This window comes from Uloborus diversus, chromosome 9 (genome assembly GCF_026930045.1).
Source record: "Uloborus diversus isolate 005 chromosome 9, Udiv.v.3.1, whole genome shotgun sequence".
Lineage (NCBI taxonomy): Eukaryota > Metazoa > Arthropoda > Arachnida > Araneae > Uloboridae > Uloborus > Uloborus diversus.
Window position 1 is genome coordinate 157,326,424 of NC_072739.1, and position 16,182 is coordinate 157,342,605.

General features: G+C 30.8%; 1 protein-coding gene across 1 annotated transcript in view; it reads left to right on the forward strand.

Annotated features, from left to right (window-relative positions):
- Nucleotides 1-16,182, forward strand: part of LOC129229292 (putative E3 ubiquitin-protein ligase UNKL) — a 50,176-nt gene that overhangs the window by 21,533 nt on the left and 12,461 nt on the right. Inside the window, exons 5-11 of the mRNA XM_054863565.1 lie at nucleotides 2,270-2,387; nucleotides 3,383-3,467; nucleotides 3,544-3,653; nucleotides 4,775-4,876; nucleotides 5,041-5,190; nucleotides 8,573-8,765; nucleotides 10,556-10,672. Coding sequence (XP_054719540.1) covers nucleotides 2,270-2,387; nucleotides 3,383-3,467; nucleotides 3,544-3,653; nucleotides 4,775-4,876; nucleotides 5,041-5,190; nucleotides 8,573-8,765; nucleotides 10,556-10,672 — 875 coding nt within the window. The remainder of the gene's footprint in view (nucleotides 1-2,269; nucleotides 2,388-3,382; nucleotides 3,468-3,543; nucleotides 3,654-4,774; nucleotides 4,877-5,040; nucleotides 5,191-8,572; nucleotides 8,766-10,555; nucleotides 10,673-16,182) is intronic.

Below are 16,182 nucleotides of genomic sequence, written 5' to 3' on the forward strand. Positions count from 1 at the left end.
AGCCAGGGATCCAATTTCTAACAAAAGAAGTGCAGGATCCCTATAATCTTCAGAACTTATTTTAATGCTTAAGTGGCCTGAATTCAGTCAAATATACAAAAATTTGAATGAAACAAATAAGGAAGTATGGGAGCTCAGCTCCCATAACAATTAGGCGCTGATCATCAGAAAAATATATTTACATAACCAAGTACAAAAAGACGAATTGACTGGGTCATCAGAAGCGGTTTGATACTAGTATATTATTAAAGATCAGTAAAATTTTATTTGTTGCTGATAAAGTGCACCATTATTGTAGCTATTAGACATTAATATAATCAGATTTTCAGTGACTGAAATTATTAGAAATTTTTATTTTACATGCATGCAATGGGTGATAAGATCACTTTCAAAAAATCATAAAACATTTTATGGGAAAAAATACGGGATGTGGTGTTTATCCACTTGTTAAGCATTATATGGAGTTCGAATGAGCCAATTTTTAGATTTAAAAAAAAATGGGTTTTTTGAGTAAAATAACTTCAAAAATCGCTAATTTTTGAAAATTTTCAAAATTTCAAATTTTATTTCCGAGGCTGTATGCATCCAAGGATTATAATAAAATATCTTATGAAACTATTATATAAGGGCTTTAGACTGCCACCTCCGTTTAGTAAAAAAAACTTTTCTTTCATGGAGAAAAAAAATCATAAAATCTGTAAAAATGCAGTTTTTTCGCGGCAAAAATGAATTTTTTTCTTTATCAAAAAACCTAACTAAACTTTCAAAAACGATGTCTAAAGGATATATGGGTCCTTATATGTCCCTTAGTTGTAACTACTGTAATTTTTTCAAAAAAATCGGTGATGGTCATGTCACAGACCCTGCCTGATCTGAAATGGAATGGCTCGTGTGTTAAATAATTTTATTTATTCTAGAGTCCTTGAAAATAATTAGATAAGTTTTGAAAATCCTAAGCAAAATGGGCTCCAATTACTTCTACTGCTTATTGTTAATATGTTTACCCAGGGGAAAAAAGGATACACTACCTCTATATTCTTTTTCGTTTTCTGCATTACTTATAATTAAAAAAGGGTTGTTGTAATGAGAAATCTATTGTTTATGTTTTCTTTCAAACTTAAAATGGCTATTTCTTACAAAGTTTGAACAATACTGTACAACTATATAATCTAGTTATCAATTTCTATGTCTACCCAATTAACCTTTATAAGGCTTCAAAATGTAGAAATTTATATCCATTTTACAAAATTTCCTCTGAGGGAGAAACCCCCGGTCCCCTAATTTTGGAGATATTCTATTTCTCACTTAAAAGGGAGCCTTGCATCAATCACTCTCTTGATACCAGCTCCAACTCTTAAGGTCAGCACACATTAATGAAAACGACACATAAAAAAGTAAAGCATGGATTTATGCATCACAGGAAACAGACAAAAACATGGGGGTGGGGGGTGGGCAATAAAAATGTTGCTCAAAAAAATAAAAAATCCTGCCCCCCCCCCCCCCCAGGAACTCAGTCCTAAATCCGCCTATGCCAATGTGATAAATCACCAGGAGAAAAGTTATAAGCATTTTTAAGGAATGGAACATTCAATATTAAATCAAAATTTATCACCTGGGTCGCAATCTCAGTTTTAATAAGCTTGTATAAAATCGTTGATAAGAAAGATCTGTTGCATTTTTTTTTTTCTCTACTGTGAACAAGTAAAATTCTTACTTTTCTTTTGAGGTTTTTCTTGTTATTGGAGCGTTTAAAAAATTTTCTTTTTGGTTATTTTTCCACGATATGTTGCGAAAGAATTTTTTTGCTCAAGCCTGATTGTCGAATGTACACATCACTTGACATAACTTCTATTTTTGAGGTAGACCGTGTAAAACCAGGCCAGACAGCTAGTTAGGATATAAATAAATAAATGTATGCTCATATATAGATAAGTAGATTTATAATAGAGGTAAATTATTAGGGTGCATGAGAAAATTTTAGTTATTCAAAGGTTGCCATTGCTTTGAAAAGTTTTGGAACGTCTACTATAGAACATTCAAGACTGGAAACTTTCTCTCCATTATTATAATTTGTTTTCCTACTGCCACAGAGTGTAAAAAACAAAGTAGAATTGATGCACAGTTAAGTTAAAGGGTGAAAAAAATATTATATGAATAGATGTATATATGGTGTGCAATTTAATCATTTCTTCTTTTTTCTCCCTCCTTGATGTAGTACTTTAATTTTGCTCACTAAAGTTCTATGCTTATGTTAATTTGCATATTGCAGATCAACCCCTTGCCCTAATGTGAAGCAAGCAGATGAGTGGGGAGACCCTGCAAATTGTGAAAATGGCGATGGTTGTCCTTATTGTCATACACGTACAGAACAACAATTTCATCCAGAGGTGTTTATTAAATTTTTATTCCTTAAGAGTTTTTGTAATAAAGAGAAATTGACCCAGTGAAAAGCAAAGAGAGACATGTGACCATTTTAATGTTTTATATAAAATACGTTAAAATCCAGATCCTAGTTAAGCTTTTATAGAAATGTTTTTCAAAATCTTTTTGTAACACAGCACCTACTGGGACTATTAGTATCATCTCTTGCTTCAAAACAGAGGAACGGTTCTCCTACCATTTCTACTAATCACTTCGAAATTTTTACTTTTGGCTCTTACAACCGTTGCTTCTCGCTACATAATGTGTTTTCAAATAGTTTTGTTTTCATGGTTTATTAGATGTCAGTGATTTTAAAAGATTCTGTTGTAGGATAGATTTACAAACTGTTTTAAAGATGATAAATCATTATCATAATCAAATTTATTTATTAATAAATATATATCCTTTGCATTTCTGTTTTGAATTTCTATTTTGTTTTTTTCTATGCAGAGCAACAAAACTTGTATATAAATTTGCATATTTAAACATTGATAAGTCTCTGAGAATTTTTCGTAGTGATAAAACTAAGCTTTATATACATGCAAATTGCTAAATATTCTGTATGTCTTCATAAAGGTTAACAAAAGCATACAAGACCTCTTGTATCATCAATAGGATGTATTAAAATTAACTATATATTAGTTCTAAGGTGGACCTCTAAACTGCTTCGTATTTTTAATACTTTTTAGAATATCATCGGTAAATACGAAACAGTTGAATTATAGGAAGTTAATTATAGTTCTATCTAGAAAACACGTTAATGTAGGGATTCCAGCTTTCTAAAATTAATATGTGCATGCATTCATTTTTGATATTTAGTTTAATCCTCCTTCCCATTTTTTTTTTTTTTTTTTTTTTTTGTGTAATTTAAGTAATTATAAAACATTTTTTAAAAATATTATTTTAATTTTTATTTCTGTTTTAACTGTTGTACAAAGCTTAACATTCTATGGATTTTCAGATTTACAAATCCACAAAGTGCAATGATATTTTACAAACTGGATATTGTCCCCGTGGTCCTTTCTGTGCTTTTGCTCATGTAGATAGTAAGTAAGATATTTTTTAAAAATAAATTATTTTATTGTTTTGTTTTGGGTTCTAACTATGTTTTCCTTTTTTCAGAGGAAATATCAGCAGTCCGAGATTTAGGACCTGACCACACTACAGATTTAGCAGCAATTTTATCTAGTGCCCTGCCCCCATCAACAAGCACACAAAATCAACACATTCCTGTTAGTACTTTTTTCTTTTTAGATTTCATAACTATGATATTGTTTGAAAAAAGTATAGAATACTGAATTTTATGAAAATGCTCTTGCATAGGCAAAGTTTTTTTTTTAATTTTAAATATGACAAATTATGAACTATTTTTTTCTCCCTGATCTTTTTTTTTTCTTTCTAATGGGACTGCGGTATAGGTACTGCCTTTTGCACACCTAGTGCAATCCCCCGGCATAGCAATCACTCTTTCACGTGGCACCACTGTTGCCATAAGAATTTGGATGCCAATTTTCTGCACAAGATGGAGGCACTTGGGCTGTATTTGATGCAAAACAGCATTGGGACTTTAATTTTACCAAGAGATACTCCGTGCCAAACAAGTACTCGAGGGATCTTTTACATGCCGCATAATCATACGTGATGGACGCTTGTTGATTTTCTGCATCTTGAAAATCCACCCTTTGGAGCCAGGACGTAAGCCTTTGGGTGTAAGAGACCAGCGTCTAACCACTACACCACTCTGTCGGCTTATTTTCTGATCTAAACTCGCACATTTCTTTCTTGTTATAAGAACTAACTTAGAATTTATTAATTGCTATTGCCACTTTATGTAAGTTGCATGATGATCCTTCAACTGCTTGACACAATGAAGGTGAAATTTAACGTAAAGCAATAATCCCATAATAAATTGGTGGCAAAAATTATATGGAAGCATGAAACTCTGAAAAACATTTTCTCATTTTGAGCTCAGTTGCAGTCTTTTTTGTATTTAGCGTGGCAGTTTATGCCAAAGTTTTCTGAGTGTATAGTACCATACTATAATTGGTGATATTGATCGATATAAATCCAAGAATTCTAGTGGGCCCCTAAATCCCCACCCCTCATTGTGTTCCATGTTTGTCTAAAATGAAATTTCAAATGCTGAAAGGTCTGATTTCTTACCTTTCATATGGTAGTACATTTTTCTTAACGATATTTTTTCATCTTACCTCTAAACTTTACTCTGGATTGAACCTTTGCATGTTGATATTTCTCTCTCATTTAAAATTAATTTGTACTTAATTTATTAGCATAATTTTATCATGCATGCATAAGAAAATGCACCATTATTTAAAACTTCTTTCTCAAATAGGAAAATCAAGACGAGGCCCAAATTCAAAAAACTGACCTAACAGCGGCAGAGCAAGATCAAGAAAATGCAAATCGTACTTCTAACTCTTTGCCTGAAGTTCAGGTATAAAGAACTTTTGTCTTGAATTATTTAAGGATAATTTCCAAGAGATGAATTAAATTTTCTGATGTTTATAAATGCATTGTTTCAAAATGGCAAATTATGCATTGATTAAAATGTTAAACATTAAAGATTTGAAAATATATCAACATGGTTTTTTTTGGCAGCCAAATGCTTTAGATCAATACCCTTCTTCAAATCATCCTTTACCAACTCCGATAAGCAGGCCAAGATCATATAGTTCCTCAACAAATCATTCTGGTGATTCTATGACACACTACCCTAAGGCACCTGGTTCTGAAAGGGAAGACAGAGAGGCAAGCATTACTTTTATCTGTACAAATATTATAAAGAGAGAATGCAGATTTTTGTGTGTTTATATATTCGAGGTAATCTCCGGAACCACTGCACCAATTTGAGACATTCCTTCACTATATGAAAGGTGCTTTCTTACTAAGTAACATAGGCTATAATTCGAAAAAAAAAAACAAAAAAAACGATAGTTATTTTTTTTATTTCAATTTAGGCCCAAATTTCGCATAAATTAACGAATATGGGAGTGATAAATTACTTGCACATATTAATATTATGTATCGTTGAAAAGGGTAGAATTTTCCGCATTCTAAAAAATTTGTTTTAACTCTCTAACTTAATTACGGCGGGAGTAATTTGCGTTTTTCGCCCGAACGTTTTTAGGCTTAGCTGAAATTTAGGCACTACTTTCTTTGTTAAATCTATCAATAAAAAGTGAAGGAATCTTCTCACCATTTTCTTTTTGACTCCGTTGGAAAAAGCAACATTTTTTATCTCTCTCAACCTATGGTCGAAAAACTTAGCTTCTATCTTCAAGGGAAAAAAAGTTGCAAGCTATTTTAAGTCAAGTTCGAAAAATGTCATTTTGATTCAGGTTGTCACCCATTTTATTTTCTCGTTTCCACGGTTACGCTTTTTGAATCCGTTGTTTCTTTCCTTATTTTGCATTTAATTTCTTTAACTTATTTTATTTCGTGTTTCCATGGTTAAGCTTTTAAAATCCATCTTTCGCATTTTAATTTCTTAAAAGTATTTTAATATGTGTCATCATTGTTTGGGAGGGTAATTTTGCATATGGGTGTTTTTTTTTCTTTTATTTAAGCCTGATTGTTGAATATATGTCACATGACACAATTTTTATTCTCTAGGTAAGCCGGGCAACACAGCTTTTAATATATAAAGATTTGAAAGCTACTGTTAATGTGATTTTATACTTATTTGTTTGTTTGGAGAAATGTTTATTATTGCCAAAGAAAAAACATCTGCTTCACTCGCAAAAGGGCTGAATTCCAGTAGCGTGGTCGCTTAGGCGCTGAACAGTTCAGTCTAGGATTATTGTTTTAAAGCAACCATAAATGTAATTCATTGTTTTGAAAGAAAAGAAACTTTTGATTTGTTTTTATCGGATTGAAATGTACGATATTTTCTTTTTTTCTGACGATTTTTGAATGTTCCACTGAATATTTTTTTTTTGTTAGACGGATGGATTATGATAGCGTGGTTGCTGGGCAAGTTTGGCGATAAACAATAGAGTTGCTGAACTATTTTTACATTTGAAAGATATTATTTGATATCTTTTATTGTATATTTGACGAAATATTTTAAATTGCAGTAAAAACCTCTTCACTCACTAGTTTTAAAACAACTAAATCTAATTTAATAATTTGACAAAAAGTTTTAAATTCCAAAGAAACATTAATATATATATATATATATATATATATATATATATATATATATATATATATATATATATATATATATATTTGAACAGATGTGTACGCATTTTATACAAAGAAAAATGATCATTTCACATCAGAGGGGGAGGGGGTCAATTTTTTTTATACAACGTACTTAAATTAAATTTTTAGCACGGGCATTGCTGTGCGGGTACTGCTCGTCTTAATATATAAAAATCTTCCGAGCGGACGTTTGTCACCGTAAGGCTTTTAAACGACTGAACTAATTTTGATCAAATTGTTGTGGGGAGCATGTTTTATATAAGCACGATGGATCGAATCGGAAACTTTTTGTTAATTAATTAACACATTGGATGGTTATATCCCTCAAATGATTAATATTTATTTTAACCTATTGTTGAGCCAGAACTGAAATAAATATTTAACCCGTTGCCAAAGGACAATAAGAAAGCCAGCTCGGCTGTCTTTAATGAAATTTCCTACTGTGATATGTCAATTGAGAGTAGATAAAACTTAGAGAGAGAGAGAGAGTGAAGCCTTCATTTCTCTTGAAAGCAATGATTTTAGGTCACGTGATATATTTTAAAGTGTGTGGCATGCGTTCTGTCGTCGTAGATAAACCATGTGACCGGATCAGTGCCTTAGGTTTTCCTAACCAAATGATCAGAAAGTACCGTACCTAGCAACATTTGTTTCGTGTCTCAAATCCATCTGCCACCAATGTCAAGAAGACTTTAAGGATTATCTAACTAATCTACATCATTAAAGGAAAAGGTGATGGAACTTAAAGATGAAACAAATTTAATTATCATTCTGATAAATTACAACAGGGTTGTTCTGTACACAAAAGATCAGTGCAGTGGAAGATCTTTATCTTTGGTGGAAAGAATAAATTCGACAATATATGAAGTTTTAAAAGTTTTGTTTAAAAAATCGGACCGCTAATCGGTTGGAGTTAACTTTGCTCACTGATCGGCTAGATTACAGTAACGTGGTGGCTTGGCGACTTTGGATATAAGCAATAGAGTTGCATGATCATTTATTTACATTTTAAAGATACTGTTAATGTAATTTACTGTATTTTTTGTTTGGTTGGCAAAATTTTTCGAATTGAAAAGAATTGTTTTTCATTTTAAAGAGTGTTTAGTCATTTTAGTTGAAGAATGTGTTTATTTTACATTGGGAGGGGAGTATACTGAATAATAGTTCTCTTATTCAGAGACCTGTTTTTACCTTTATCATTTTTTTAAACGATATTCTTTGTTCTTTTTCATATAGCGGAATTTGCAGCTGGAACTTTTCAATTTACAAAGTTTGAAAGGAACAACATCTGTCAGATCCTCTAGTGTACAATAATCTTTTAACTATATTAAGAAAGATATTCTGCCCCCTACCCCCAGTTACCGTTGAAAAAAGATTTATTTTTCGGCAGGTTGGGCCAAATACGTGTAAAACATTTTCTTTATAGCATCTTCTGTTTGGAATTAAAAATAATATCTCACAAATATAGATAAAGCAAACATTTTACGCAGTTTTATAAACTTGGCGAGTCTCTGACAAAAGTATGGGTATTGTGGTCCTTTGGCAATAAATAACGGACTTGGATTTATTATTTTGCATTTTTATGCTGCTTTTAATTGCAAAAATAGAAAATGAAATTAAACAAAATAGCATATTAAAACTTATTCGATAGGCAGAGTTATAATATCGTGATTGGGACAAGTGTTCAAAAATCTTGATGCTACAGCCATTACAAAAACTGGGGACAAACCATTTTTTCTGTAACTATTTGGCCTCTGCCTATGTTGAACATTAACTTGAATCGATAAAAAAAACTACACCAATGTGGCGAAGCCTCGGGTAAAAGCTAGTCTATCTATATTATATGTTAATTTTCTTAGTTTATGCTTATTACATTTGGGAAGATTTGCTGAGTTTGTAAATAACCAAATATCTTATCTTCTAGGCATGCATACGGCGTCAGTTGCAAGCAATAGATGATGATCCTAAATTAGATTCAATGGAAAAAGCTCGCCGAAAGCAAAGTATTCACTTAGCATGTGATGTTTCCTTAAGTCATTTATCAAGCTCTATGAAAACTATGTCCCCTTTAGCAACATCTTTTTATCCTGCAGCTGACACTGTAGAATCAGTTGTTGGTATGTTTATTATTTTAATTTTGTTACTGGTTTTAAGAAATATTATGATTTCCAAAGTTTTTTTAAATTAAAATTAAATTAGCATACTTAATATTATTTGTACTACCTGAAATAGTTCTGCTGAATGATTTATTTATTTATTTATTTTGTGAAACTGTAATTATGAAATCTTGCAGTTTCACAAATAAATTTTGATAAATTTTGCTTACAAGCTCAAATGGAATTTGTTAAATATTAGGGTTTATATTTTGTTATATATATCAGGGTGTTCATTAGTGTTCTACCTTTTCATGAAGTGTACTCTAGAGTGCAATTTTTATATTTGAAAAAATAGTAGCATATCATTTTAACCAACATATATGACTTAGTAAAATTTTGCGTTAATTCAGAAATTTTATTCAAAATTCCCTGGAAGCCTTCTACTATCCAACCTGCATTGATGAATAATACATTGAGATAGGATTACATTCAATAGAGCTGAAAAAGATAATTTGAACTTTTAATTTTATTATCAGATATTTAATTTTTGGTATTAGCAGTTATTAGTGTGTGATGTGTATTTTTGATTGTAATTTAAATGAATACAGTTGATTCTCTCTATTCTGATCACTCATGGGACCGAATAAAAGTGTTTAGATTATTATGTGGTTTTCATTATTGAGGAAGACTGAGTAGTACATATGTATTTGCCGTGATCATCAAAATTTGTTTGAAATATTAGGGTGTTCCAATTAGTTAGAGAGTGTTCAGATTAGAGAGTGTGAACTGTATTTTTATCTAGAAAATTTTATCAGTTACTATAGATCTCAAATTGAATTATATTTCTAAAATAAGTTATAACAGAGTTTTAGTATAAATTATTTTGATGAAGCAACAAATTTTGTTTCGATTCAGTCAGAAATTAGAGTTACTGTGATCAGGATGGTTCAGTAGTTCATTTAAAAATAGCTCAAGGATTTCACATCACTTTAATTAGACATTTTTTTTGTTACATGAAAAATAAATTTTTGGCTTAAAAAAGAACAAATTTATCCAATATCTTGCATAATTTTTTAAAAAAGGGTGATTTTTTTCATTCCTCATTAACTTTAACACTTTTCAACTGTTAAAGAAAAAAAGAACTGTAGTTTTTGACTTATTATCTGAATATTGTGTAAAATTTTGGGGTCATGTTTCATATGCCATTGCAAAATGTCTGAGAAACTTTAGTTTTGAAGAAATCTCTGAAATATTGATTATTCAAGAATGTTGACCAGCTATGCAATACAATGATTTAAATACTCTTTTTAAAAAAATGAAAAAGAAACGCTAAGTATCCTCTATAAATTATGTAAAAATTAGATTTGTCTAAGTCTATTAAATAATGGAAATACCAATTGCTATAAGATTATTAAAGTAGTGCTAAAAATTATTAAGAAAAAATGTTCATATCCGTAAGTGAACATTTTGAAGTATGACTTATTTCATTGGAATGAAGGAGGAACTGATTACAGAACTAGACAATACCATTTGTACTTCTAACACCATGAATCCTTAGCTTACTGTCAAAAGTCATTCATATTTCATGTCCTACACTGTTATTTTTGTCATTGATGTAGATTTAAAAGTATAAGAAGATTCTAAAATCTTTTTTATTTATTTATTTTTTTTTTTTTAATTAATTTGCCAGTTATTCTATAATAAATTGTCCAGTTTGATGTCTTATTTTTCACTTGTAAACAAATGCAACTCATTTATCTGTAACATTTGTAAAATTGAAGTAATTAATTGAAATGTTTGAATTTTTGTAGGAAATGCATTAGATGATTTAAATATAGAAGACATTAATGTAGAAGCATCTTTAAATAGGGAATTAATTAATGATTCTGTTTCTGGAAGCAATTCTATAACAGGAATAAGTGGGTCAAGTAAGTTTTTCCTTTATAAAAATTTTATGTCTCGTTAATAAGGTTATTAAATACAATTTTTGGATATGTTTTAAGCGTCATACTAGGAACATATATTTATTACAGTAACCCCTCAGTATGTTGCATTGTCAATAGACAATAAAAATCTCGATACTGCTGAGGTCTTCAAAAATATTGATCTTGCTTACCTTCAAGTAACATATGTGCATTTATAATAAATCTAGCCTGTTCTTACATCAAGTTGAATTTCTGAGAAAAAACAATAAAAAAATAATCTTACCAAATGCTTTGAAAACAAAATAATAAGAAAATTAAAAATATTTCAGTGTTTTTTTTTTGGCGAAACTGTAGTCCAAATTATTTCTTAAAATTTTATAAGCTCAAAATAGTACACTGCCCTCCATCATTTTTGGCTGTAAAGGGAAGAAAAGAATTTTCATGGGAAATATTGTGCTTTTACTATTTTAGGGGTCTGTCTCACTTAAAGAAAAATTCTTTTTTTTCGAGAGACAGATGAAAAGTAGTGTATATCCAAATGCAGGGTATAATGAAGGGCAAGATTCCCGGTAGAGCATGAGAATCGCACATTTTTAAAAGAAACCTTACCCAAAAAAAGAAATTATGCGGGATTTGCTCGCGATTTTGTCATTTTTGTTAAATTGAACCACTAATAGCAAGTACAAAGGAAGAAAAACCCATACAGAGCAGAAAAAGTTCAAATGGCAATTTTCAAGACGACCCTGATTTTGCTGAACCCTCTTTTTTTACTGCAATGATCCACAAGAATTAGCACAGTAACTCTAGATTGACTAAAAAATGAACGAAACTCTGATTTGAAAGAAGTTGTTCCATTAACAACTTAAAAATTGTGAGTACTCTTTCTATACAAAAAGCAAGGGCAAAAATTTCGTTTTTGAATTTATTTATTACACTTTGCTTTAATTCTTTCAAAAACATATCTCTTCACCTCAACAAAAAAAAGAGAATAATAATAGTTTTTCCAAATGGTGTGACTGAAGAATCTTTTGATTTTACAAGTTCAAAAAAAAAAAAAAATTATTCATTAACAAAAGGTAGAAGATTAAAACTTGTATATATTCAGTGTATTTAAGGTGACATTTAAATAGCTCTGAATGAATAAGAAATAACATTAGCTCCAACAAAAAGTGTGTTATTAATTTAGGAGCTAACTAACTTGAGTAAAATGTCTGCTAAAAAGTTTTCCCTTGTCAGGCCGAGGAGTCGGTCACCTTTCTCACCTTTAGTCACCTTTTGAAAATTTGGTTACTTTTAGTCACCTTTTGCAACTTTTGTCACCTTTCTCACCTTTCTTGAAATGTGTCTTAGGTTTTTTTTTTCAAAATAATTAAATCTTTGAAAAGTATCTGAATGATAGCTTTAACAGTGAAATTAATAAAAAAAAATAGCCTTAAATATGCCCCCCCCCACCTTGTTGTTTAAGAAAAATAGCTATGCTACTGGGAAGTCGGGGGAATTTTTTTTATTGCTTGTAATTGCACCCTATGAGCAGAACTAGTCTTTCTATCCCTTCTACAGATGGACTTGCTTCTTTTAACATACATTCCCGAAAATAAGGAGCATGTTTATCCTATTATACTTTGAGCTTTGATGAAACTACCAATGTCAAAGACAAAAAAGAACTGCAACGAACAGTAATATATTGATCTGAAAGCCAATGTTGCATCACAACAAGACATCTCAAAACTTTCTTCTTGGGCAGGGCAGTTGGTGAAATTTCGATTGAGAAGCTATGTGAAGCACTTACCGAGAATAATTATCCATGAATAAATGTCTCATGCTTGCCTCAGATGGTCCTTATGTTAATAAAAAGGTTTTTAGGTTGTTTGACACTATTATCCTTGAGACACGAGAAAAAAGACTAATAAATATTGGTACTTGCAGTATTCATACAATGCATAATGCGTATGTCAAAGCATTGCAGTATTTAGGTGAAGAAGCATCTGAACTTCTTCTTAGTACTTATAGCTGTTTTGATGGTTGGCCTCCCCGTTAGGAGGACTTTGAAGAAGTGCAAGCTCAACTAAATACACCTCATCACAAGTTCCTGAAACACACAACTACCCATTGGCTTACCCTTGGACCTGCAGCAGACAGACTACTGGAACAGTGGGATGCTCTTCAGTATTATTTTTTTAAACATGTGCCTTTAAAAACGAATTCAGCTATGCAATGCAGGTCATATAAAGCTGTTGCAAATGCTTTAAAGAGACCTTCTATAAAAGCTGAGCTGCATTTTATCTTTTCATCTGCTGATTTGTTTATGCAGTTCACGAAACGCTTTCAATGCCAAGTGCCTATGATACATAAATTGTACCAAGAAATAGAGACCATTGTTCAGACTTTTATGGATCGGGTTATAAAAGCCTCTGTCATAAAGAAAGTTGATTTTTCAAACGTAGACACGGACAGGTCCAGATTTGGAAGTGTGGAGGCCCCTAATCAGGGTTCGAAAAGATCATATTTTCGAAAATATCCGATACTTTGATATATATCCAAATATTTTGATATATATGTATATATCCAATATTTTCGATCAGCACTTTAATAGTAAATACATCCCCTGACCCGTGAAAGTTAGGATATTTTGTAAAAAATTTTTTGAGGGGGGTCCCTTTGTTGTGGAGGCCCCGGGGCAGTAGCCCCGCCTGCCCTCCCCTAAATCCAGCCCTGGACACGGATGAACTGTTTGCAGTTGGTAACAGACTACCTCTTGAAGATCTCGTTAGTGGAGAGGTGACAGATGAACTGTCAAAACTGAAAGAAAATGAAAAGGTTTGGTTTTTAAAAGCTGTTAAAAAGCATTGTGTGACTTCATGCAAGTATGTAACAGAAAAAGGTTGCATATCAAGCGGGTTACTGAAAAGTTTTAAATTTTTGGATCCAAAAGAGAGAAGTAAATCTAGAAGCTGTAAGGATTTGATAAAGGTTGCCAAAATCATGCCTTTTAATGTTCCACTCGATAGGTTGCAAGATGAATGGAAACTTTTGCAGCTGGAAAAAGATGATAAAGCATCAGAAAACAAAACCATTGATATCTACTGGCAGCAGCACATTTCGAAAAAGGACTCAACTTCCAATGATCTAAAGTTTCCTAATTTTTCTAAGGTGATAAAAGCTTCACTTGCATTATCACATGGTAATGCTGACATTGAAAGACTATTTTCCATTACAAAGCAGCTTTTTGGTGAAAATAAGACAGCAAGGACTGAAAGATTTTTAAACAGCATACTTATAGTTAAAGACACTATAAAAAAGAATATCCTCATTTGTTTTCTTTACCAATTGGTACAGAAATGATTAAATGTGCACAACAAGCACACGCAAATTACACAACATACATGGAGGAATGTAAAAGGAAAAAGGATTTGGAATTGAAATAAGCAAAAAGAAGAGCAAAAAAGAAAGGATTATGAAGAAGAAACTAAGAAAACGGAAAAAATTAAAACATCTATTGAAAGTAAAACTGTAGAAATCTTTACAAAAAGCATATAGGCTATTTTGGTAAAAGTCAGTAAAAAGGGTATCAAATCAGTAAATAATCCTTTTCTGTTCTTTGAGTTCTTAACAAATTGCTTTTGGTCACCTTTTAGTTACTTTTTTGTCACCTTTTAGTCACCTTTGTTTTCAAATTTGTCACCTTTCTCACTTTTTTCAAAGGCCATCAGCAGTCCTCGGCTTGCTTGTTTCATTAGATAAATTATTATGAGCTCAATTTTTTTGAATGCATGCCTGAATGCATAAAATACTAGACAATTTTCTGTCATACTTTAACAATGAAACCTCTGTTACAAATTTCCCCAATACAAGATAAGGGGTAGTAATACTTAGTCTTTAAAAATTGTAATCTTTAGTGGAATGAATATATATATATTTTAAGTGTTTCTCAATTTTTAAAAATCTCGCTCAAATTTTAACTGAGAGTGGGATTTACTCACCCACTTTATACCCTCTAACTGGAACGCTGTAAGGGGTCGATGCATTTATCATTTCATTCAATATTTTGAGATTTATTGACAAATTATTTGAACAAAAGATTAAATATCCGTAATGGAAAAAATTTCATGCAAATTTATGTGTTACAAGTTTTATCAAAATTTAGTTGAAATCAAAGTTGAAATGAAAATGAGAAAATGTATTAAGCAACATTTACTGTTAATTTAAATATTTTTTACAAGCCTCAGTTCCAAATATTTTCATGTTCCGCAATTAAACTACTTCATTTATTCAAGTAAATATAATTTTTTAGCCCAATTTTTCAAGATTTTTCTGAAGGAATTAAATATTTTTTTAAACTAAAATTTAAAGTTTTATTGTGTCAAGGTCAGGTTTTTTAGATAGATTCAATGCTCTCTGATAGATATGTAAGAAAATATTTTCTAATTATGTTTTAGAAATTTCAAAAGTAATTAATATGCACAACAATTAATGTGACAAACAGTATGATTTTTAAAGAGTATTGGGATTGATTCGAATCCATCCCCTCTCTATCAGGGTTGGCCGGATTGGACCCAATTGGGTTGGACCCAATGGGTTTTTTTGAAAAAACCCATTTAAAAAAACCCATTATTTAGCCCACTTTTGGTTTTTTTAAAATTTTTTGAGAAGTTTTTAAAAAAATTAATTAATTTAAATACTTTTACAATTTAAACTTCTATTTAGTTTGTTCTTCACCACAGACAATGGACATAAAAAATGAATTTTGAACTTTAATAGTATTTCTTAACTCTTAACGGCATTAAAAATATTTCAAAGATTTGAAAAATATATATTTAACTTTTATCTTTAACTGGTCAATAAATAACTCAAATTATCTTGACTAAGTCCTGTCACGTCTGGTTTTCTCAATATTTGTAGACTATACAGAGGAAACTACTCTAGCTAGCTAAAAGGCTTTCATGTGAATTATTTTCTGCAAATCAACAAGTCACAAATCTCGAATAAACAAGGTATATTTTTTAGAAATTAACAGGTTTTCAAACGGTCGGACAGAAAACAGAAAAGGATGTACAGTATTTTCATTATCTTACGAAAAAGTTTAATATTTGTTACTCTGTACATAGAAATAGAAAAACAGGCAACATACAATTCAAAGAAATGTCTTGATTAAGCTGGAATTCAGTAAAAAGGGATTTAAACTACATGAGGTTCTACAGTAGTTTTGCATAATAAAATGAAATACAATAAAGTAAAATGCAAAAAAAAAATGTAGTAATTACAAACGAACAATAGATTTTATCACTTGAGATGTAACTTTGCCTTAACTGTTGGTAATCATGGAAACTAAAAAATCTGAAACTTCACCATTCTTGGGTTTCGTTGTCTTTCATACTCTTCTTCAGAAAACGCTGAATTTTAACTAGTTTTCCAGCTTTTTTTTACCCCAAGACAATTTTTGTACATATACTTACGCTACAATATGCTATAAGTACCCTACATTTTCCCTAAAAAAAAGACAAAAAAACCCACAT